The sequence below is a fragment of the Nesoenas mayeri genome (assembly GCF_963082525.1).
Source record: "Nesoenas mayeri genome assembly, chromosome: 2".
Lineage (NCBI taxonomy): Eukaryota > Metazoa > Chordata > Aves > Columbiformes > Columbidae > Nesoenas > Nesoenas mayeri.
This window is the reverse complement of record NC_137543.1, coordinates 149,513,159-149,538,153: the sequence shown is the minus strand read 5'-3', so window position 1 is coordinate 149,538,153 and position 24,995 is coordinate 149,513,159. Positions and strand designations below refer to the sequence as shown.

The 24,995-nt window shown below is 39.1% G+C and overlaps 1 protein-coding gene across 8 annotated transcripts in view; it reads left to right on the top strand.

Moving 5' to 3' along the window:
* PARD3 (par-3 family cell polarity regulator) overlaps positions 1 to 24,995 on the top strand; it is a gene marked incomplete at both ends in the record, with an annotated part of 453,991 nt that overhangs the window by 167,518 nt on the left and 261,478 nt on the right. For all 8 annotated transcript variants that reach the window (XM_080340305.1, XM_080340306.1, XM_080340304.1 and 5 more), the window contains one exon: positions 13,159 to 13,337. In XM_080340305.1, the coding sequence (XP_080196431.1) occupies positions 13,159 to 13,337 (179 nt within the window). The remainder of the gene's footprint in view (positions 1 to 13,158; positions 13,338 to 24,995) is intronic.

Genomic DNA, 24,995 nt, shown 5'->3' with positions numbered 1-24,995 from the left:
GCCTTTTGCATAGGTATTGTATGACCAATGGACAAGTTTTCTCTGCTTTTCAACTTTGAGTTTAATAAAAAAAGGATGTTAAACATCCTTTGGAAGTGTTTTCAAATGTCTTAAAAGTACATAAATCCAAATCTCATCTGAGACACAAAAGTGAACTGTCTTGAATTAATAACTTTTCAAGTAGTTTTACAAATCCCAAAGAAGAAACATGAAGTAATGAACTTGTTCTAAGAAAAAGATTTAGTTTCAGAAGCATTTAAAAATATTTTTAGAATTTATGTGAATGATTTAGAAGATAACATTTCAGTTTCTATATAGACAGGATCCCAATTAAAACTGTGTCTCTGTGTGAATACAGATTTACTTTTGTTCTGGGGTGACATTAAAAAACATGTTCGTGAGGATTCTGTTTTGAATAGCCTTTTTATTTGTAGTGATGATTAAGTATCTTACATATTCTTTAACGTGGTAGATTTTTTGACATGTCATGTGAAATTTTAAATACATTAGCTCTGCTGTAGTTGTTAAAATACTCTTGTTTCAGAGATTACATCAATATAGGTAACTAAACAATAATAAGCTATTTTTCTGCTCTCTTATTCTACATGAAATTTAAGGTAGCTATTACTAAACAGTAAAGCACTTTTTAGTCAGAAGCACCATGTATAATGTAAAAATACTATATTTTGGCAAAATAAATGTGAACAATTTCTTACAGTAATTTTCAGATTTTGAACTAAGCACTTCAAAGAACAGAGGTGTTCTCCTGCTAGAAGCACACTGACTGCTTGATGATCTGTGAGAGCCTATGGATGTTCTTCTATTCACAGTCATTTGTACATCCTCCTTATGTTGTTTTGTGAATGCCCAGGTGCCGCATACAAACCTCATAAGGATGCATGTATTGAAAAATCAATATGCTAGGGAGGTCTTAATACCAGAAAGCTTTCTAAATCCTAATTTAAGATTAAAATGGTGATACTAAGACGTGTACCATAAAATCCATTGCTCTCAGGTGGGTTAAAGGAGTAACTCCATCAGTACAGGATATGGCTCTCTTCTCATGTGACTTTCTTTTAGTGGCTATGCAAAATAACTTTCTTGATTTCGAGGAATAGCAAATAACCGGAATGGCATTTCACAGAGCCTTTGTGAAGGAATGAAGTTACAAAATGTTATTACAGTGATTTTTATTTTTGGTCATAACAGCAGCATTTACAGATATGCAGCTACGAGCTGGGTAGGAGAAGCCTGTGGATGCTGAGGGTTGGTCACTGTGGTGCTCTTAGAGTTGCCCTTTTCATCCTGAGTGTGGCATCGAAGTGCAGCTTGGGTGTTCTCACTCTGAAGGGGCGGGTCCTCCTTTGCATCTCCATGTTGACAGTTGGATGGATAGTGACCCTTCGGCGTTCCTGTTTTACTCCTGGATGTGTTTTCTCATTGACTGTGGTTGTTGCTCATGACACTGCTGGGCTGTCACTTGAGAAGATGAGTGCTCTGTCCATCCTCTTGTGGACTAGGGGAACTGGAGTTCCTTTGTCTCCCTGGTTTCTCTTCTGTCTATCCTTGGTAGGGGTCTTGCCAACTTGTTATCTTTCTGCAGGGAGGCCTTGGAGAGAGCGAAGTGTCTGCAGTAGCACAAGGGACTTAACCTGAGTGAAGGTGCAGAAGGAGACATTCAGGTGCCAGATCAGTTGTAACAACATTTTTCATCTGCTCTGCAGAAATGAGGATGTGTTTGAGGGGTTTTACAGACTACTGTTGTGCAGCTGATTACTTGCAGTGCCTTCTTCCTGGATATCCTGTCCTGGGTTATTTATTTTCCTTTGAATCTGTTGGGAATCCTCATGTTCAAGTAGCCACCTCCAATTATTCATGGTAATGGAAGAGGACCGAGTCATATACACTGCCTGTCCCTTCTTTTTCTCATTTCAGTGTATCAGTACATTTTGGGCTGCAGAACAATAAATACCTTATTAATCTCCTTTGAAGAATGAAAGAGAATGGAAGCCCCTTAATAGTATAAAATTAATAATAATGATCATAATTTTAAAACTTTTTTTTTGTAAAATAAAAATTGTGTGCCTCATGTTCCTTTTCTGCATTCAGATATTGTTGTAGCACATTCTAGGATGAGACAAGGCTGAAGGCTCGTGGTATAGAGACAGCTTGGAAAAGTCAGCTGCTGGGAACCTGGAAAATTCTGGCATGAAGTATATATCATAGCATTTCAGTAAATATCTTCTGCTAGTTCTGGCTAAAGCTGCTTCTCCACTAAGAAAGATGATTTTCATCTCCAGGCTAGAACCAATCACAAATTGTAAGGAAAATTGGCAACTGCAAGCATGAAAGTCATTGATCCAAAAATTCATGAACTGTCTTTCATGTAGTGAGATTTCTTTTTGAAGTTCAGCTGAGGCTCTTTCTATTTGCTTATTCTTGGGTTTGAACTTCTAGAAATAATTTTTGACTCTCTTCAACCTTGGCAATGTGAAATAAAAATAAAAGATTGAGAGGTATGTAATTAAGCATGCAGCGTAACTGCGGGTTTGCACAATTGTAAAAGGGAGGAGAGAAAAAAAAGGGAAGGAAGATTATAAAAAAAAGATGGATTGTTGCTAAAGTTTCTCAAAGGTTTAGAAATTTTATGCATTTCCAGAATAGAACAATTGAGGCTCCCTGTTGTTGTAAGGGACTTCGTAAAGTACATGTAGAGAGAGACAAGAAAGCTTGACTTTGCAGGTGCTTCAAGGAGCAGCTTGTCTCCTACTGCTCATTAGGCATGTTTTGGGTTTTTTTTTAAAGGGATATAGTTTATTATTATAATCTTTTTCTAGTAAAGAAGAAGAATTAGAGATGCCTGTTGGTCTGTCACCCCTTGATGAACAGCAGATGTTCTGTTTTATTGTCCCATTGTGGGCATTATCTGAACAATTTAGCCAACAACTTCCAGTGTAGACTCAATTGTCTTACTCCCTATTTGGCTACTGGGAACACCGGAGTTTTCTGCAGAAAGTGATCTTTAACCTTGAGAGTTAACGAGAAGATTTCAACTTGTTGTGCTGATAGCTGGAACTTCTTATTCTCCTCTCATGTAATTGAAAGAGCTTGTTTGGATGCCACTAGGTTTATGTAGTCCCCAAACTTCACAGCTTCCCAGACCATTCTCCGACCTTCCTCCCATGAAAGGTCAGGCCCAGCATCGTGTCTTTTTGCAGAGAGCCGCGCTGTCTGTCCTCCCGTGTCCTGGGCATGGCAGCTGTGCTGCCGTGCGTCCCCTGTGCATGGGGAGGGTTGGTGGCATTTCATCTCATTACTTAAAACACGCAAATACTTGATTTGTCTTTAGGGATTCAGCTTGATACTTGTAGCTGAATGACAGAAAATAATATTCCTGAGATCTTTATTCTCTGCGCTTTGCCTTTGAGCTGTATTAGTCCCTGCGTGCAGAAGAGCCTTCTGCTAAAATTGTCTGTCGGAGCACATGGGGTGGCATGACATGGCCTTTTCCTAGTTCTGCGTCAGATCTGTTATTCTTCTTGGTCATCAGCGGCAGATATGAGCTCAGCAAAACATTAACTCGTGGAGATTTGATAACACTTTAAATGAGAGCGTGTTTCATGAATGTACCAACATGTTTCTAATAATCCTAGTAAATGTTTCTGTCATGGAAACAAGTGCCATTAAAATTGCAGAAGCTGTTAGTCATTTTTAATAGTTGTTCAGGACTGTGTTCACTCTATCTTGTTATAGATGTTAGCTGTAATGTCTTTTTTTTCCATATTGGAAGCTTGGTAGTGTGCAGTAAAGGCTGCTCCTTCTCTCGTGTTCTTTCTTTTTCCCTTTAAGTTTAGTGCATATAGCTATGAAAATGCGTGCACAGATAATTGACTGTAGCCCAGTTTTACTGATTGTCATAACTATTATGCTTCAGTTAAAAATCTATGTAAACAACTTCTTTAATGAAGCTCTGTGGATTTTGGGTAGTGCAGGTTCAGCTCTACCTCCAGGTGTTAATATCCCCAAATTGTTGCCTTCTCCAGCCTGGCAATGGCTTGTGAGCTGGGTATAAGCCACCATTTTACAGCTTGGACAAACGCAGCTGGGTTTTTGATGGTTCCTGTACTTGTTGGCGGTGCGGCGAGGCTGGAGCCAGCTGTGCTCGGCCCGGCCGCGGGGAGGGGAGACCCAGTGCCCAGTGCCCAGTGCCTGCTCCATGTGAGGAGCTTCTGCTCCGTGGAAACGTGGAGCGGTGCCAGATGAACAGCCAAACAAAGGTGGAGTATTCATCTGATTGCTGGCAAAGAAATACCTCTTCCCTCACTGTTTCAGGTATAAATAAGGTGAACAAACATCACACGTGGTTTGTTCACCGTGCACGTAGTTAAGATACTGATAGAATCTCAATGCTGCCTGTTATTTATCATACTCTAGACTATTTGGTGATGGTCCTGTTGTGATGTCTTTACTAATCCAGAAGTTTGGTTGTTTTTTTCCCCCCTTCTAAGCTCCAGTAGAAATACTGTAGGTTTTCATTTCCTTGCTGTTGGCTGGTAGGGTTTCCTTTGGTGGGCGAGAGCCACAGAGGTGATGCAAAAGGGCAGCCGGAGGCAGCATGGGCCTTACCTTTTGAAAAGTCAATTAACATTAGGGCTGTAATTAATGAGCCAGTGGATGCAGCATAAGGTTCTGATGGAGATTAGGGAAGGAGAGAGATTCCTGTATCAGCTTTGTAAGAACTTGTGTAACAACACACACTAATTACACACATAGTGCTGAATTGCGCTTAAGCCTGTTTAACTCTTTGATATCTAGACATGATCTGCATAGGAATTCCCACCTCACATACGAAGTGATGTAGCGATGCACGAGGCTGTGTTGACAGCAGATGTTGATAGAAAGTCGATTTTAGCATAAGTCAGAAGTGGATTATAGACTGGCAAGTAGTTCTGAACCCCCAGTATCTGGAACTGCACAGTAATGGCGCTTCTACCAACCCCTTTTCCTTCTAAAAAGGCACCATGGTGGCCTGGGGACCAGAAGGGGATCATGACATCGGCAACCAAAGCAGGTTTTCTGTGGCTGAAACTCACTGATGAAAGAACCTTAATGTGTATCATGGAAACTGTTATTCCTGGTTCTTCCCAACTGAGCTCTTCAAGTTATAGTCTAAATCCTGTTGTTGCATCTGTATTTCTGCCCTTCTATTCGGAAAAAAGTTGGAATCTTCTTCCTCTAAGTGAGCCTTTCTGAACCTACCCAAAGCATTTAGACTGTGAACAGTATACAGTTTTAACAGCACTGCATTGTGGTCACTAACAGGAGCAACTTGACCGTTCAGTTTTAGGGAATTTTTCAAAGTTGTGGTAAGAAAAATATCTGCCAGCTTCCTGCGTCTCAGAGCGGTGAAGCATTATCAACTCAAAGCAGCTATGAATTGCCTCCTGTCATTGCAGCCCCCTGCCTGCACTCCAAAATGAATCATGAATGCAGATACAAAATACGGTGCCTTCATTATAATATAACTAAATATCAATCAGAGTCTTATTAGCAAGGCATGATCTTTGATGTAAGCAGAAAAACTTCAGCAGGAGCAAAGCTGATGATGCTTCTACTGTCACACAAGTGTTTGAAGAGGTAACAAGCAAGGTGATATTTTGCAAAAAATTTGTAGCATCTGGGGGACTAGAAGTGCGCTTTTCCTGGGTTTGTAGCCCTAGTGTGAAAATAGGTAAAGAGGCAACCCAGCATGTTTTAAGAAAGTCCATGAAGAGAACACCCAAAAACCCGAGACTGCAGCTCATTAAAACATACTGGAACTTTTTTTTTTTGACAGAGATGAGTAGAACATTTGTAAGATCTGACATTTTTGTCTTTTCTCTTGGCATGTAAAGATATTTGCATTTTAGAAAAAAGCCCAGAGAAAGGAGACAGGGTGTCGGTAATTAAATTTTAATTTCGGTTTTAAAGATCTTTCTCTAATTAGCTTTAAAAGTCAGTGTCTAAGTAAATTGAGTTTCAAGGTGCAATCATCTTTTTCCTCCTGGATCTTAGTATTCAAAAGTAAGAAGAAAGAATATTAGAGAAACAGAAGAAAGATTGTTATTTTAAAGGCCTTTCAAGATGAGGATTTAACTTTACCTCATTATTAAAACATAACTGTGGCAGGTTGATGTTTTCTTATTTTTGAATTTTAAAGTCAGTGAGCCGTCATGGTTGGGAAAATAGAAAACCTAGGTTCTATTAAAAGAGATTGAAAATTCTATTAAGGAGGTAAGGACTTTTCTTCTTTCTTTTGCTTTGTAATAGGACTGGCTTGGTTGCATTCTTTTAACTGTTGTCCATTCTTCTAGAGATGTTTTTACCTCTTGTTTTTGATGGTAGGCATGCTAATGTACTGTCTTGTATTTCTTTAAAGGTATATGTTAGCATGTAGTGGGTTTTTGTTTGTACATTTTACACAGCCAAGTGTATTTTCTCTAAATCTATGTGAAGCTTAGGGATACATGCGCCCCTGTCAGATTTTGAAGGCTGAGTCTCAGGGTCCCAAGACCTGCCTTGTTCATCTGCCGAGACCACGTTGTGCATTTTTAGTGCTGTGGTGCAGCCTCTGCCCCGCTGGCCACATCTCCAATGCATGGGGCAGTGGTACGTGGAAAGCAAGATCATTGTGATTTGTCATTATTTTAATGTGCAAATGCTTATAAATTTGTCTTTTCAGAGCTAAAGAAATAAAAAAGCAGAGAACAGTATTTGATAACATTGAAAATATGTCTGTGAGGAAGTACATAAGCTGTTGTTTGAAGCAGAATAGTTAGAAGAATAACTGAAACAATTGGGTTTGTACGTGAAGTAGTTATAAACATCTGGAATTGCGTGAAGTTAACGTTTTTTTTTCCGCTGTGAGAGGAATGGCAGTCTTGTTATTTATCCAAGAGTTCTGAATGTAGAGAAATTCATTTTAGAAGCTGACGTTTTAAAGCATAAACATATTTTCAAGTAGAGAAATGCTAATTATGTAAACTGTGTCATCCTAAGCTTTCTTGTACTTCTGAAAGGGAGAGCCGTGAACACTAGGTAGTTAGCATTTGTAGGTGAATGATGTGCAACTGATGTAATATTTGCAAATCTTAAAGCATTTGATAGAAATGTAAGTGTCCTGGAAATTCCAAGTTAGTGTGAGCATAAACACTTCAGTATGGTTTGCAAATCAGCGTAGAAATCTTAATAGTTGGAGACAATCTTAGTCTAGGGATTATTGTCCAGTAGGGTGTTGTGAGTATTCCTGTTAGTTTTGGTTTTAACACCTTTAAATCTGGGAGAAACAGTACTGTAAATAGTTTGTTAATTACAGTTCCAGATGTTCATAAACTAGGAGAGGAGAATAACATGAATGGAGTAAAGATAAATAATCCAATAGAGATGTAGTACATATACTGGAAAAATACAATTTAATTCAGCCTGAATAAATAGAAGCTAATGTATAATAATATGGATCTAAACTTAACTTACACTTCAATTAACAAGACAAAGATACTGAAGTGAGGCTATAAGAAAAGTTTAAGGATTTCTGTGGGTGTTCTGGATTGATACCATGACAATAAAATACTCAAATGTGATTGTTGCTGGCTATGTATTAGTGTCAAAGTTCAAAAAAAGACAGGGAGGATACTCCTTGTAAGACAGCACTGAGAGTATTTAATAAGAGAAATACACTATTCTGAGTGTCTTCTGAACAAGTTAAGATCAGAATAATATTTACAAAAGTGAACAGCAATAGAGAATTAAAAAGGGCAGAGGTGAAGTTATGTGCTGCACAGCACCATTTAGGGGAGAAATCCTGTAATTGTCTGGGACACTTAAAAGGAAGAGATAGTTTTATAAGTGAACAGGGGCTAACTAGTAACAGGATGAGAAACTTGGAGAACATAATACCAATTTAGGAAAAAAAAAAATCTGAAGAGTTCGACCAAGTAAATTTGGGAAATTCTTCAAATTCTTTTATTAAAAAATCAGCATTTTTAAATAATACTTTGCCTTGCCTTTGCTTATAAGATGCCTTGCCATTTATTTAAAAGTGGAATAGATTCTAGGGGAGAGAAAAATACTGCTCTGGGCCATGAGGAGAGTCCCTTTTTCAAGTCCCTTTGCTGTCACTCTAAAAGTTTGTTTCTGAAAAGATGGGTGACTGGTGGCAATGCAACATGCATTCATTTGGTTTGCACTGTTTTGTTTATCTTGCGGAGAAGTGCTGGCTTATATTAGGTACTGCTAGGGTTTAATGCAGCTGGTAGATAAGCTCACAACCAGTTGGGTTTTGTCTCCAGTTGTTTTTCTTCTGTCTGAAGAGAAAAAGCTTTCAAAACCTGTGTGCTAGTCCAGTTTGCAGCAGCTTCAGTGGTCTTTGGAAGTTACCACTGTCTTGTCTCTAGAGGTTTTCAAGGATGGAAGCTGAACCGATTTGGGGATTTGAGCTTTTCAAGGTCATAAGGGATGTTTGGCTTTCACTGTGTCCAACTGAGTGGAACAAGGAGCTCAAGTGAACCTGCTGAAATTGGAACCAGAGCTCGGGGAGCTGTGCTGGAGTTTGAAACTCAAGGGTAATCTAAATATTTTTTAAAAGCTATTTCAGTTAAATACGGACAAAGTCTTAACTTGTAGTTTCAAGTGCTTTAAGCTGACAGAAGCAGTCCTGCTTTCCTGAGCCCAGGATGACCCTGAGTCATCCTTCCTCTTTGAACTCCAGGCGAGGATTTGAGTGGTATGATGGGCTGGATGGGTGACACAGGCAGTAGGACTACTGAGTATCTTCCACCCCCAGACTAGTTTCTTGATGCTAGGTAAGCTCTCTGTACATATTGTGATATACAACACACCTCAACATATATATATCTGCAGGCTCACTTTCAGAAACTCTGACCAACTTCCTTGTTGAAAGCTACTCTGTCCCGCAGAGTTTTTCAGTTTTACTGAGTCATCTTTATCTCCAGAGAAGACTCTTGAGTGTGAAGGGCAGGAACAAGTCCTGATCAGGTCTGCTCATCAGTCATGGGCTTGATGGTTACTGGGTGAGGTGGCCAGAAACAACCATAAGATAATTTTTCATTTCTGTGCCTTAAATTCACCGCACACCCAACTGTGCAAGCTGCCAGTGGCACTGAGGATTGAAATCTTCTTGGTTATGCTATATAAATATATGTGTGTATTTTGCTAGTCATGCCCTCCAAGCTCACATCGCAGAGAGAATTGAAATGGGAAGGTATGAATTAGCTCGGCTCTGAGAGCCCCATCCTTTGCGCTGAATGCCTGCACACAGGACATATTCAGCTTTATGGATGAAATTTGCCAGATCCTCAAATGCTTTTGCTTGTGAGCATATTTGAAAATCAGAAAAGGTGACGACCCTTTTAAAATACAAATGGAATTGCTGGCAGGAAGGAAAGGTACAACTCTGTGTTCTTAACATTTAAAGATGGTTATAAAATGTATATTGGCTGTTTTTATAATTTATAGTGAAACTGCTGTTCCTTTTAATAAAACGAGACTTCCAGTCAGAATTTCATGACTATGAATGTGAGCATTTTGTTATCCAGCTTGGATTTATCCTACAAATAACCATTTTCTAGCAGAACTGTGGCCATATACATAACTTAATGGGATTCTCTGTCACACATAATTCTTTCTGAAGTTACAGTGTTGGACTCATTGCTGAATACTTCAAGTCCTTCAAGGTGGCTCAAGAACTGAGTTAGTGGTAACTTTCATGATTTGTAATTTAATTTTTCCTTAATTCTTAGACTTTTAAAACTTCCTGTAATTCCTTATTAGATTTACCGTTTCAAGTGCTTATTTAAAAGGCACCTTAGCTGCAGAAGCAAATCAATATTTACAGTGCATTAGTGCCACAGAGAATTTGAAGCCTTGTGATTAGAGTTCATTGCTGTTTTATCCACTCTTCAAAGAAACCACAGACTTCAAACAGTATCAGCCATCATCCTGGAATCAGTGACATTGCATTGGTCCCATGCGCACTTCATCTTGTGGTTTAATTATTAAGTTCCTCTCCTTTGATTTTCCTTTTAATATTTCAAAGTATATTCTCTTCAAATCTATAAATCAGGTAAACCAGAATAAACCAACAATATATTGGTAGAAGAATCTGTTCAATATATTCTGTTTTGTTGTTGTCTTAATGGAGAGTATCAAAACCAAGTTAGAATGGTCTCTCAGAATAGAATTGGAGACAGGAACGCAGGAGGTTGTATTTACAACTTCTGGTTAATGTGGTGTGAATAGGATTTAATTCTTGGATTAATACCTGGGGTGGTATTGACCATTGCCAAGCAGCATACACTGGAGCCAGCTCCATGTGCTTGTCCCATTCCAGCAATTAAAAAAAATAAATTACCATATGTTTCATTTCTAGTTTAACTAGGAGTTATTGTCTTTTATAATTCACTTTATTGTGAAGCTTGATTAGTGATACAAATCACTTTTCCTTATGTATGGCACAATTTTCATACGGAGAGACTAGGATTGATCATGTCCTATGTTTACATCGGCAGAATACCTTTTTTTTTTTTAAGATTTGGAGAAGTGTTCAATAAATGTCTGAAAATACCTCAGTGACTAATCTTACTAAAATTCAATGGATCATATTCAAGGTGTGGCTCATAAGCTAACAGATTTTGTAGAGAAACTTCTCATGTTAATGTTTTCCCTGGAGGATATTAATATTTGGGAATTCTGTTGCATGATTAACTTTCTGTATTGTGAAAAGTCTCTGCCACTTAGCAGGGTGCAAACTGTCATGTTTTTGCTACAAAGCAAAAGGCAAGGCAGCAATAATCGCTCACTCACCTCCAGAAGTGCTGATGTGAGTTCCAGTTTCTTCCTTTCTTTGTTGGCAATTTGGCTTCTTTTCTTACAGAAGTTCACTCAACTGAACTTCTGTTTTGTCAAGTGATTTGAAGAAAGGGTGTAAGAATACAAGAACATTTTTGCTATCACGGTGCTTATATATAGATGTACGAGCATAAGGAGCAAGTGAACTCATGTTTGAAAATTGTAATTCTGTGTTGTAGGGTGGGTAGCAAAGGCAAACAGGATGATATGTCTGGGCTGCTGATTGGAACAGATATAGATTGGTGATTTTCTTAAGTGGCACTATGTACTCCAGAGCCACTTTCCAGCCCAGGCTAATGTAATAAATGAGAGTGGGTGTCCAGGCACTACTGTTCATGGGCCACTTCCCTGTGCGACGTGGGGCCGTGGCCGGGATGCGGCTCTGTCACCTTGGGTACAGGCATCTCTTGCCATTTGGCAGTGTCCTTTATTACATTTGCCATCTATGGGGAAAGGAGAGGCTTCACCTTCAGCTCCTTCCTGAAACTTGAAGTAGTTGAAGGCAAAGCAATAAAAGAAAAACCTGTTATGAGTGTATGAGTATATACTGAGTAATTAAAATCCAAGTAGAGGTAACTCAGACCATAAATACTTTTATATGTAATTAAAATGTTATTTCCTGAAATATTATTTTAATTACTTCTAGTTGTTTTATACATATATATGATGTACAAATGTGCATTTTTATGAAAGAAAACATTTTATTTGCTATAAATTAACTCCCGTGAATATTTTTATTATAAAAATAATTTACAAATAGAAAAACAGAATTTTCAAAGGAACAAGAAGTAGTATAATGATTGTGGGAACAACATTAATTAATTCTCTGTTATTCTTGTATACCAGAATGGACATGAAATAGAATGACTGTTTTGGTGTTTCATTGTGTAACACTTGTGCCTATCTCAGCACCATGAGTCCTAGTTGTTAAAAACCAACCAACCAAACACCATCTCACACATTTTTTTTGTGTGTGGCATGGCTTCTTGTAGTTCTCAGTGTCTTTATAATGCCACACAAAATAAGATTCTATACGTAGTATTATTATACATAGAATTAAAATATTGTGAAACAAGACCAGTCACTTATCAAACTCCTGTCACTGTGTTTTCCTGCTAGTACTGTGAGATAAGCACCTTCAGCTTCCTCTGGAACTGTTTCATCAAAGCATGAAAACACAGTCCTGGTTTTCATTCTCAGCTGCTGCCCAGCGTTCCTTTCCCACTGACTCTGCTCCTTACGTGCCAGAGCTTTCACCTTTTCCTTTTCCACTTTGCATTCAAGGCTCCCAGTGCAGCAGTAAAGAGAAATACAAGTGATAAATCACGTCCCCTCCATTCTGATGCCGAGTGGGAGAGCGCTGAAGGGTCGCAAATGCAGGCAATGAAACTTCTGTTTGGGCAAGGAGGCGATGGATGTGTGGATATTTGTTGTAGGATAATAAATGGAATTGGAAAAAATTAAGTTGTATTTCAAGAGAAACTAACTTTAATGTGCCATCAAAGTTTCCAGAATGGATTTGACCTCTACATATATTAAAAGAACCTATCCCTTTCCAATCAGTCTACATGCCCACTGCATCATTTATTACTAATGAAATATTTTTCTCTTGTCAGTCATGCCGGCTGGAAGGCAAAGGGAATCAGAGTAAATCAGCACAGATCGTGTTTCAGCTGTCAGGAAGAGGCAAATGCCGAATTGAAAACAGTTGCTTCCATAAGTTTTTGGGAAGGAGCGGAGAGGCTGTTTGAGGAGGCTGTGCGGCGCTGCAGAGGCTGCTGAGCAGCGCTGGCCATGCCCGCTGCAGCCCTGGCTGTGGCGTCGGGGACGTGTCATCCTAGTGCACACCTCCTTTGCCACCAGGCTGTTGATTTTAAGACATCGGCTACTTGCTCTTTAAAATATCCATAAGTCACCTTAGCCTCTTAGTTATTCAATCCTATGCCGTGTCTTCTTTTATTTTACACAACGGACAGAGATAGTAGCGATGCTGTCTTTGTACTTTTAAAGCCTGCTATATTGAGTGAGTTTGCTTTGGCCCTCGTTTTCTCCTCGTGTGGTCAAGCGGCAAGGCTGTGGTTTTGAGGAAACAGACCTTGTCCTTGAGGAACTATGCTGAGGTCGGTAACTTGTTACTCTGTGAAACCACATTTGGTCAAAACCACCCAACCAGAGCTTGAAAAAATATTTATCTTATGTGAAAAACATTTTAAATCTAGTCAGTGTTTATTTACTGTCTGTTTTATTCTTCAGATATGCCTCTTCATGTCCGACGTAGCAGTGACCCTGCACTGATTGGCCTCTCAACCTCTGTAAGTGACACAAATTTTTCTTCGGAAGAGCCTTCACGGAAAAACCCTACAAGGTGGTCCACAACAGCAGGATTTCTTAAGCAGAACACGCCTGGCGTACCCAGTGCTCATGAAAGAAAGGTATATTTCTTTCCCCCTCTTTATCTAGTAAATGAGAAATGTGCATGAATCTTTAATTGTTGCTTTGTCCTTCTCTCACCTCCTCCTGGTTTAAACCGGTGATTTCTGACCTTGTCCACCAAACCCCGTTGTCAGCTGAGCAGTGTCCTGTGCTCAGGAGAGTCTCCGTGATGCCCACAGCAGGGGCTCTGAAAACTTGATTTTGTCATTAACTGTGGTTGAAGCTCTGATTACTCATTACTCTGCAAAGTGGGACCTAAATGCTGTCACATGTTTTCTTTGAATGCAAATGGGTCATGTTTATGATGATTTTTACTGATCTCCATAGAAGTTCTAATGTAAATGAATAATCTGCATGCCCACAGCCAGTCTGGTGCTCTCTTTCTGATAGCATTTCTAGTTTTTACTTTCTGAGGCACTAGTCAGGTAATACAAAACACAAATTGCAAATGCTTTCTCTCCTTGATAACATTCTTAAAACTAAAACAGTGAAATGTAAAGTGAGTATTTTTTCCCTGATTTTTTCAGTATGATTTCAGGATCTCTACATGAATTACATTATTAGCTGGAGAAGTCAACAGGAACCTCTCTTCTCAGTGCATTATTGAAAAAAAAATGAAACAAATATTCCCTTTTGTACAGCCCCTGACATTGCCCATAACTGTGATGGCAACTGGCAGACAAACTCAAAAGGAAAAACATATCTACATTTTCCAATAGAAATGAGCCATTTTTAAAGAAAGCTGAACTTTCAGTTACCATTCTGACTGCACAGCACAAAATTCTGTTGGAAAATATGCAGCTGCTTATAGCTATTTTATATTTTTTTCTTCATTATTAATATTAATTCTGCGTAGTATAAAAGCAAACTAAGACTCTGCAGCCAGGACTCCCACACCCCAAACAAAGAAGTCTTTACATGCTGCTAATGAGCTTAACTATCTTCAGTGGGCTTGTGGTTATTTCATAAAAGCACGCTGTTGTAGGCATTGAGGTCCACATTCTTGCAGAGATGCCAGTTTAACACGGTATCGTCAGGTCTGTGCTTGGTCGAGATTCCAGGTAGGTAACAGTATATTTCCTGTCGCTTGTACTGGTGTGGCACAGAAGTGCATGTTGTTTTGAAAAATATCTTTTATGCTATTCTGATTTGGAAAAGAAATATAATCTAATCCATTTGAAGTGTTAACATTTTCAGTTATTATAATTTTGATACTGCACTTCATTACTCCACAGGCATAGATGTGGAGGGCCGTACGTAGCATAATCAGATTTCTTTGAGTGTCTGAAGTTAACAGATATTGGAGAGAATTGAACAGCAGCTAATCTTTCACACTAATCTCGCATCGTTAGTTGTTCAGCATGTACTTGCTCTTGATTTTTGTGAAAATATTTCATGTCTGCTGGAGCAGGGTGACCAAACTGGAAAGGAATGTGTGTGATCTCATGTAGTGATGGGAAGCCAGGCACAAGGGAACATTAAATCAAGAAGATCAGAAAGAACTAATGTAGGTTAGTTAGTACAGTAGATACTGGTAATTTCTTTTACCATTTTTGCACGCTGTATACATCGATCCTTTGAATAGAGCAGATCACTGAGTGCACTATTTTTGATAGGTGAGATGCAATAACTAACTGGAATTACGTAATAATTGCTTGTGCAACGCATTTAGTGAATTAATCCCAAATTCATTTGTGTTAGACTTTTGTTGGTGTGTTTTCAGCGTCTTGATTTCTTCATGTAAGTCAAGATTTTGTAGCAAATCTTGGGAATTGATACTAATGATTCCTCGTTCCTTTCTCAGTATTACCAATAATTTCATTTGTAGTATTATTCTAAAAGGTGAATTTTTGAAGGTTCTGTCACCAGTCACTTACCAAAGTACTACCACTCAATTTTTAAAAATGTATTTTGCTTATTTGAACTACATGAAGTCCTCACTACTTTTCTTATGTTAGGTTGTTTTCTTCAGCTGCTCAGATAACAAAAAGAGATGGCTGTGCTTTGTTCCAGACTGTTTTGTTGATTATAGATGACACAGACATTTCAAGCAAAGCAATGAGAACAATCTTAATTTTCTGCTCAGCGCATTGAGCTTGAGCACCCATATATCTTTTGTGGGCTGTTGGCACTACGTAATGTTTTCACTGCAGTTCTCTCTCTTGACAGCACAAGAACATATGTTCTTGGGCTGAGATTTGCAGCACAGTTGTAGATTAGCAACTTTGCCCCAGCAGTATCTTGCAGAAACAAGAAAAGGGTTTCTGGGAGAGCTGCCAAAAACTTCATCCACCTACTGACTCTAAGGAGTGACATTACTTTCAGCCCATCACCTCTACAGAGAAAAACTGACAGGTACAAACCCTGTCCAATTTTTGGAGGAATTAGCAGAGGGATACTGCGTGTATCTGGCAGAAGGGATTTATTTCTCGGGGGCAAGAGAGAAGACTCCTTATTGGTGTTTGTTTCATTTTGGGTAAGAAGAATTTGGAATGGCAGGGAAATGGGCAGATGCCCAAGCTGAGCTGAAATGAAGGGGTGGGAGTGCTGCCATGCACCGAAGGCTGTGAGGAGCCAGGACATATGTCAGTAGTTCTGGGCAAACAGAAAGGGAAAAGGGCACTGAGGAAGAGGGAAAAATGTGCGATGTTTGAAGGAACCTGTTGATGAAGTTGTAGTGCTCCCTGCAGTTGCTAGGGTAGATGCAGCGAGACGTCAGGCTCCCCTGTGTCCTTAGGGAAAGACGAGAATGCCCAGAGAGGGACAGAGTTTGGTTTGGAGGGGCCTGAGCAGGTCCTGCAAAGATCTGAATGTGTGCTGAACTGGAGATGCATTTCTGCTGCAGCAAGTGGGATGTTTTGGTGTGAAACCCTTGCACTAAACTGGATGTGCTCTCTCATCCATTTTTCATATCATGCCATTGTAAAGAAACATATTTATTGTCAGGATATCACAATACACTCTGTGTTTCCTTGGAATTGGAATCTTGATAATTTCTGGTTTCTATGTTGTTCATCTGTAAGAGCAACTTGAAACTCGGCATTCTGTATCCCAAATTACTTATTTGTTTGAATAACTATTATTATTGATTATTTACAGGTTATTGTATTGTTGGTAACTGTACTCAGCTAGGGAATTGCTCACCTCTTCCTTCTGTATTGTTCCCATGAGTGGTCTCAAACAAAAGATTAGGTTTCCTCATCTGTGCGAGTATTCACAAAATTGGGTCATGATTATCAACAGCTTTAGTAGGCAAATTCACCTGTTTTTTCATTACTTTCAGATGCTTTTTTGTGTATGAGAGACATATCTGTATTACCTAGTGACTCACAGCTTGACTTAATCCTGCATCTTGCTTCCTTGAGCCATTTTAATGAAACAAGAAGAAATCTCTGGGTAAAAATATCTTCTCAAAGGCCTGCAGTAATACCTGATTTGCAACCTTTAATTTTGTTTGAATTGTGTTGAACTGTGCAGCTGAACAGATTGTACGCAGCTAAAGTATATAATATGTGCTTTTTTTCCAGGGCAGTAAAATGTTTTTTGATATTGTTGTTTTCTAAATAACTGTGAATTTGAATCACATTCTTAATAATTCAGTACCAAAGCCTATTGGCTTATCTAGCTGCCCTTTTAGGTGTGAACTGCATAAGTGAAAATCGGGTTTCTTTTCCCTTAGTTGTTTGAGTTACGGAAGAAAACGTGGAAGAACATAAACACAACAGCGAGATATGTTGTATCTTACAGCAACCGTGAATTAATTAGCCCATATATTTTCAGTGTTTTGTTGTTGTTTTTGTCTTTTTGTTTTTGTTTATTTCTTTTTGTGTGTTTTGTTGTTGTTGTTTTAAATTCGTGGTGAGGAATTGCATATAATTACAAATTAGTTATCTGCTTTGATCCTGCTTCTCTGAAAGATGCAAGGTTTATCTAGTTAACCTGCTTTGCTTAACGCAAGGATATACCATGGCTAACTGCCTTATGAAAAATTTCCCACTGTGACTTTCCTGAATATGATTCATATATTGTTGCACCAGAGATAACAACACTGGTACAGCAGAAAGAAGTGAAAATGTACAGTAAGAAGGAGAGCTCACGAGCGAGTAATGAGAGAGAAAAATGACTGTGCATGGGCTTGTGTGCCGCTCTCGCTCCCGGGTTCACCCACCTGGAGCAGAGCAAATGGCTCACAGCGAGCTCTGCAGGGTACAGCAGCCACAGCAAACAGAGCTGAGGGACTTGGCACATCATTTTTTACCTTTGTTTTTTCTTCCTTCTCTTTTTGCCTTTGCCATTTAGTCAGCAGCCATGGGTTTTTTTGCTTGTTTGTTTTTAAATGGGTTTGCCCATATGTGTATTCTGAGGTTGCAAATAGCCTTGTAGGGATAATTATTTTTAGGAAGTGTTTTCTTCCTACTTGAAGGCCTAATTGTTTTGGGCTCTGTAAACTTCAGAGGAAGAATTTGAAGCTGTACAGGAGTGATTTAAGTCTCATCTACTGTCAGATCCCTTACCTGTAAAACTTTGTGTTTCCCACCATGTCGTCTTGCAGGTATTTTTGCTGTTCCTATGGCTTGAGACTGATGAGTACAAATTTTCAGCTTGTTGGGTTGTAGTGAAAGATGTGGGGCTTTCTAATCCTCTTTGTAAACAGACTAAAAAAATATTTCTATAATGAAGTATGTCTAGATGGAAGAAAAGCATGCATTATGTGAAAATCTTCAACAATAATGGTATGTCAGTGTCAAAATCAGATTTAAAGTGAAAATTAGTTTCATTTAGCTTTGAGTCTTTTTAAACACAGCTTAGTGAAGTTTGCTTTGTCACTGTCACCAAAGACATCGTATTTCAATAGATTTTTACTATAATTCAGAGGATTGAAGAGCCCTGTATTAGAACTGTGTGTGTCAGTGTCATTTTTTTAGCCAGGGAGTCTGAATTGCAGAGCGCAAATCGATTAAATTGACTTGAGAAGACTGTGGACTAAAAAACTGGGCATCATTCTGGGCACAGGAGACCCAAGTGTTGCTGATGCTTTTTGGTAACCTTGTCTCTGGTTTGTTCTCCTGCAGAAGGGAGGCAGCATGTCCCACATGAACAATGTTGGTAAAGTCCTGTAATACAACAGAATCAGTTAAAGAGACGTACAGGGCAAATGCAAAGAGCCTGACAGCTCTCTCATGACAGGTTTTAAACCCCCACATAATGAATGCAGCTTTCTGCTTTCAAAATAAAAACACAGTGTTTTAAACAGAATTTCTGAAGGATTCAATAGCCATGAATATTTCTTCACTCAGGTTTATTTGAGCAGGGCTTTTTTTCAGTGAGGCAGTCATGATGTTTTGTTGTTTTAGATGTGATTTCACATAAACTGAGATGAAGAGAGAATAAGTGTGAGTTATTCACAAATGATGAAATAGTGTCTTAATGCAGAAAGTGTTGTGATAGGAGAGAGATTAATGGAATTAAAAAAAGAAATAGTTACCTGCATCAGTTTTCTTTCTTTGTGATAGTAACTTATGGCTGGCGGCTTGTTACATGATGATGAAATAGTTTAGAGGAATCATACTCCAACAGAGTGCAAAATAAAAAATAAACACACTGTGTGGGTTTTGTCCTGGGTAGTGTGCAAAATTCATGACGCTCACAGAGTCACAGCACAGCTGAGATGGGAAGGTACATCTGGAGATCACCTAGTTCAACCTTTCTGCTCAACTAGAGCAGGTGACTCAGATCTGTGTTCAGCTGGGTTTTGTGTATATGCATCTCCAAGAATGGAGGCTGCACCACCTCTCTGGGCAGCCTCTGCCACTGTTTGATCACCCTTACAGTAAGAATGTTGTTTCTTATGTATTTCTTTATGTGTCCATTGCTTTTTGTGCTTTTACTGGATACCATGAAGAAGAGCCTGACTTTCTTTAGCAGAGCAGCTATCTATGACAGAATTCCTGACTTTCAAAATGTGAAAACAAATACATATTTCTCAGCAGCAGCAGCAGGTTAGAAATGAAAGTGGAAAATCTGTGCCTGGTGCACAGAGAGGCAACAGCCACCGTGTACCACTTGACGCTGTGCTATTCTGTTCGCAGGGCACTCTGTACATGGCCAGGATCCATGTTTGCATCCAAAAGTCAGTCATGACCAGATGTGTTAAGAAGCAGGGGAAAAAAACACTAACAAAACCAACAAATCCAAAGTGAAGGTGTGATTTCCTCCATCTCTTTTATTGTTCTACCTCTTTTCGCTCTGAGTCATCCATTTGTGGAACGTCATCTACTAAACTTCCTCTGAGACCAGATAGATTCTTAGTGCAAGATAACAGGGAGATCCGAGAGCTGGTGAGTTTTTCTCCACTTCTGCTCTGAGGCTGAGCAAGTCTGCTGATCACTCTCAATCTTCATTCTCCATCAGTAGTGTAGGAAGAACGCGTGTTGTCCTCCCAGTGGTGTGTTATCCCGTCTCTTTCTGTGTGATGGGTGAGCGATGGCTGGTCCATAGGCAGGACATGGTGCTGCATCATGAGCTGGGAGTGCCCAGGAGGGTCTGGGTAAGCGAGTCTCTTCTGGTGACGGAGTAGTGGAACGTGCACAGGGTGTTTGTCTTGTCGCTTCAGTGAATGCCGTGTACAGCACCTCTCATGGTGAAAGCCATGCTGAAAACAGAAAGCTCTCAAGTACAGGGTATAAGATAATTGAAGTTGTAATGAGTGTCTGACTTTTCCTCTGCCATTCATTTAAGTGAATGTCTACTTCAAAAAAAAATGTTTAAATGTTCATATCTGTTTCTTCTAATTTTTTATGTTCTTGCAGCTCTCCCTGGATTTGAAGGTGAAAAACTCTGGGCCTAAAAGAGTAGCTTGATAAAAGATGGAATAAGTTTGAAAAAAAAAAAAAAAAAGAAAAAAAGACAAATTTGAGGTTCAAGTTTAGTGATTTTTTTTTTTAATGTTTAGAGACATGCATATGTTTGAATATATTTAGTTGTAATTCACAACCATGCATTTACAGTATACACTTGTGATTCCAGAATTTCTGCTGATTCATACATTTCAGTCTTGTTTTCATATTATCAAGGTTGTATAATGGTGCAAAGCAGGTCTGGATTTTGGCTGAGTGTGTAGCTAGCAAGAAAAAACAAATGTAAAGTACAACCCTGGTTGCAGGCTGTGCTTCCCTGGTGCTCCGACATGAGTCTTAGTGTTTAAACAGTGATTATTTCAGCCTTTTTTGCTGTATTTATTCTATTTTTAGGTCATGTAGCACTGAATACTAATCACACCAGAACAGACAAAAATACAACCAGACAAAGTAGTCTCAAAATAAAATTCAGAGCCAACATGGAACTAACCTATGCAAGGAGTAGTATGGCTGGGGGGAGGTGGTAAGCTTTAATTAGTGGGGAAATTCAGCTCCAGTAAATAGAGGATTTAAAACGAGGAATGCCTTGTCACCTTTTGGGCTTGTTCCTGTTATGACTAAATTTGGGGCTGAAACAGATGTCAGTTAGCCTGATTTTCTTTCGCAACCTTGACAGAAAGGGGATGATCATTCTGTGCTACCACCCAGTTTTATTGTTGTCTTATAAATGAGCTCTTCAACTCCTGGATAACGATGACCAACTTGAGAGCCTTCCCTGCTGATCACACAAAGCAAAAGAAATTTGGACGAGAGCTAAAACCATAAGATAGAGAATGATGGGAAGCTGTTCAGCGTGAAAAAGGTTTACAAATTAATAAACAAGCAAACTGAGAGGATGCCCGAGAGACTGCGAGGTGATGCTGTAAACTCAGATAAAAGAGAAACACACTGCTACAAGCCACCCACCTGGTACCTATTTGGGCCTTTCCTCACGGATCGCTGGAGGGATTCTGGCCCAGGTCTGGAATGAATTTGTGAGTGGGATGAGGTGATGGCCGCTTTGCTGGGAGCCTTTTGAGTCCCTGTCCCGGCGGGGTGGGCACAGGCTGGCAGAGGGGCCAGCGGCTGCTGGCAGCGTGCACAGGCACAGCTGCTCGCCACAGATTTGGGGCATTGCCTTTGTGTTTCTGACCTTAAATCTCTGCTCTTCTCCATGCTTGTCAATGTAATGAAGAAAGAGAGGAAAAAAAAGGTTGGGTTAGTTTGAGAAGACAGAGCAGTTACCTCATCGCCCTGCCCGCCCTGCCTCCTTTCTTATTTCAGGGCTGCAATTGCAAGTTCCTAAACACACAAGCAGCCAGTTGAACCTTTCAAATTTTAATTTTAGAGGTATGGCCACCTGAAAGCATCTACCCAACATTTAGAAGGGTTATCAGATATTCTTCATTTCAAGATCTAAACAGAATATCCTTGTGAAGTTTCCTGTACCCTGTTGTTTCCTGTTTTGTTTGCTACCCAAGTAAATTTAATATTAGCATTCTATTTATTAAATCCTATCTTCAGAGAATACTTTCAAAATTAGTTAATTATCAGCTTTTTTCCCCTCCTGCAATTTAATTTCTTGGCTCTCCCAAGGAATCAAATGAAAGGATGTTGACATTTAAAATAAACAAGCAACTTTACAAGTGCTATTTCATCTTCATACAAATTGACATAAACCACTGTATAAATATGGGTACAAAACCAAGTATCTGGTGAAAATGGCAGAATTGTGCCTAATAGTATTATTGCATTTAAACAGGTAGCCATATGGATCCATACATAGCTGTATATAAACAAAAACTCTTTAGAGGTCTTTAAGTGGCACAGCAGAAGAGAATATTTCACTTTTCTGAAAAAAGTAGAAGGAGAAACAGGTTTCTAAGTGTCATGTACAGAAATCCGAACTGTAGCTTCATGACATTTCAAATTAACTGGTTCATTTATTTTTCTTCAAAATGGAGCTATGGAAAGCCATGTATTTTTGGTTAAGAAGGTTAAAGAAATGAAACCTAGCTTCTGGATTACCATTACAGAATATCAACTGCAGTATGTTACTTGGGTTGGTTTTGCGTTATCTTTTGCGAGGTTTTATTGTAAGAATAATAAGTAAAGGGTGAATGGAAGAAGCAGCTTCTTTCCTGTCCCTCAGTCTGAGAAATAACAATACACATTGCCTGGTAATTTCTGACTTTGCATGTATACATGCAGAGGTAATTAGATTTTGTATTTTTCCACTGTAAACAAGAGAGATCAACAGAATGTTTTGGAAAGGCAGTCTCATGTGTTTTACTTTACTCTTAATTTAGCCCATATTCTTTGACACTGAATATTTATATATAACATCACATGCACAGAAAACTGTCCAGTCCTCATGGCCCCTAGATATTGCTTTTTTTTTCAAGGTCAGGCCTTGCTTGTCAATCAAAGGATAACATAGAATATATGAATTGGAACTGGACAAATCTGAGCATAAGGTGGTGGAACTTCAGCAGAACATTCGCTTTTCAATTGCCTTTCTCCTTGTTGGTATCTAATGAGCTATTGTCAAGTCATAATACATTAATTCCATTCATGGAGCTCTAGAGGAATGTCATTTGTGAAGACAAATCTTCCTGAAAACATCAGAATGACTACAGATTGGTCATTCTTCTTACCTATTTTCATCATAAATAGGGCATGCAAGTTCTTTATTAGACTATTAGATTTGCATCTTGTGCATTCTAAGACAGTTTTTACCAGTGTCTGGAAATGACCCATGTTCCAGGTTGGAGCTGAGAGGAGGCACAGAGCTGTGATAATTCTTTAACATGGAGTCCTCTTTGTCTTTACTCCTTGGAGAATGGCCTGATGCTGAGTGACCAGAACTGGTTCTTCTGTGCATTAGATGGCTGGGCTGTATCTGGATGATTGTACCTCCTGGTGTCATGGTTTTCAATACACCCCAAGAAAAGGAAGCTTGGAAAGGGAACTGCAGAATGAGAAAGTAAACTGAATCTATTGCAAGGAAGAGGAAGCTTGCCCAGGTAGTGGTGTCAGTTTCTTAAGATGTGTGGATATTATAGTGAGTGGTATGATTAGTTTGGAGGTAAGCTGTTGAAATTTGGTACAATTTGTTGTTAAAAAGCTGCTAACATATTGAGAACAGTTCCAAATCTGCTCTCTATGTAAGAAGGATTTTTTAAAAAAGGGAATTTCTATTCCTTAAATGAATCTATTGTGTTAATTCAATTCCCATATGTAATGTATTTTCCCTGTAAAATAGACATTAATCGTGCAGACCATTTGTGGGGGTTTTTTTGAGACATGAGGATCCAGTTGGTCAAATCCCTCATTTGTCTAAATTCCAGTTAAACAGCCAACCAAACCAAACCAAACCAACAACAATAACAAAACCAAAGCACAAACAAAAAGCAACACACAAACCCCGAAAACAAACAAAACACCCCCCCCCAAAGAAACCCCAAACCAAACAAAAAATGAAACCAAACCAAAAAGAAAACAAACAAACAAAGCCCCCAACAGAACAAACAATCAATCAATCAAAGAAAATACTCCGAGAATCTATTTACTGAGACAGCATGAAAACTGGGTATGTGCGCATATTACTGCATTTATAAACAGATATTTGCATCAGACAGGTGTTTACATAAACTGTCTGAATGTTTTTTAATTACAGCTTTTAGCATCCCTGTCTGAGAGTGACACCAAACTGTTCAGGGTCTAACAGGGAAATAGTGGAGCACAAAAAAGAGGAGAGCAGCCTTTATGGTGATTCCACAACAACAAATACACTTGTAGATGTGAATTTGCCCAAAGTCTGTCCAATGAAATTATAACCCCAAAAGATTAATAGAAGTCTCATCTCTCATCAACATGGACAAATTCTATCTAAAACTGAGTCCATCTCAAATGATCAAACCCTAGCAAGAGCTTTTCCCAAAGTTTACAGTATACAAGGAAAAAGAACGGGTAGCAAAATAAAGTGAGTGTCAAGAGGTCTTTCTTAGTGGAGATCCTAAAAAAGGTATGTGCAATTTGCTGTAGAAATAATTAAAGGGAAAACCTGGTTTACATCTTTGGATCTTCTTCCAGAGACTTACATTGAAAGGGTCTTCAGTCTGTTTTACTTCTGTTATATTGCAATCTAGTATTCAACCAACCAGCCAACCAACCCTCCCCAAACAACAACCAAACGAACTAAAAAACCCGTCCTCCCCCCCCTAAACAAAACAAAACAAATCAAACCACCCCTCACCAGGCAAAAAAACCCAACACACCAAAATTTGCCACACTTTACGTTAGCCATGCAGGAGGTCAAAACAAAGGGAAAACCCCAAGTTATTCACTATTTGGAAAGTGGCCTAGTAGCAATTGAGATAAAAGGCCTGGAACTGTCACTGTGCTGTGTGTAGGATGTTCTGTTGGGTTTGATGCTGGGAGTCTGTCAGGGAACAACTCGAGTGAGTTTCTGCACTGACAAGCAGTAATTGAAGCATGCAGATCATGCTAATGCATCATTTCATCTCCAAGCTGCAGGGTCTTTGATGAGGAGCTTGTTATATATTACAAATCATCTGAAATTAAAAGTATAGCAAAATGGTTTCATTTTTCCCGTCCCCTTTCACCCAACCCTCCAGCAAAGCTCTGCAGGGACACCAGGCTGAACTCAATCCTAAGGTGTTAGATGATGTGTCCTCATTAAAAATACTGCAGAACGCTGCTGTTAAGTGTAGTGGTAATATTGTGACTTGGCAGTTT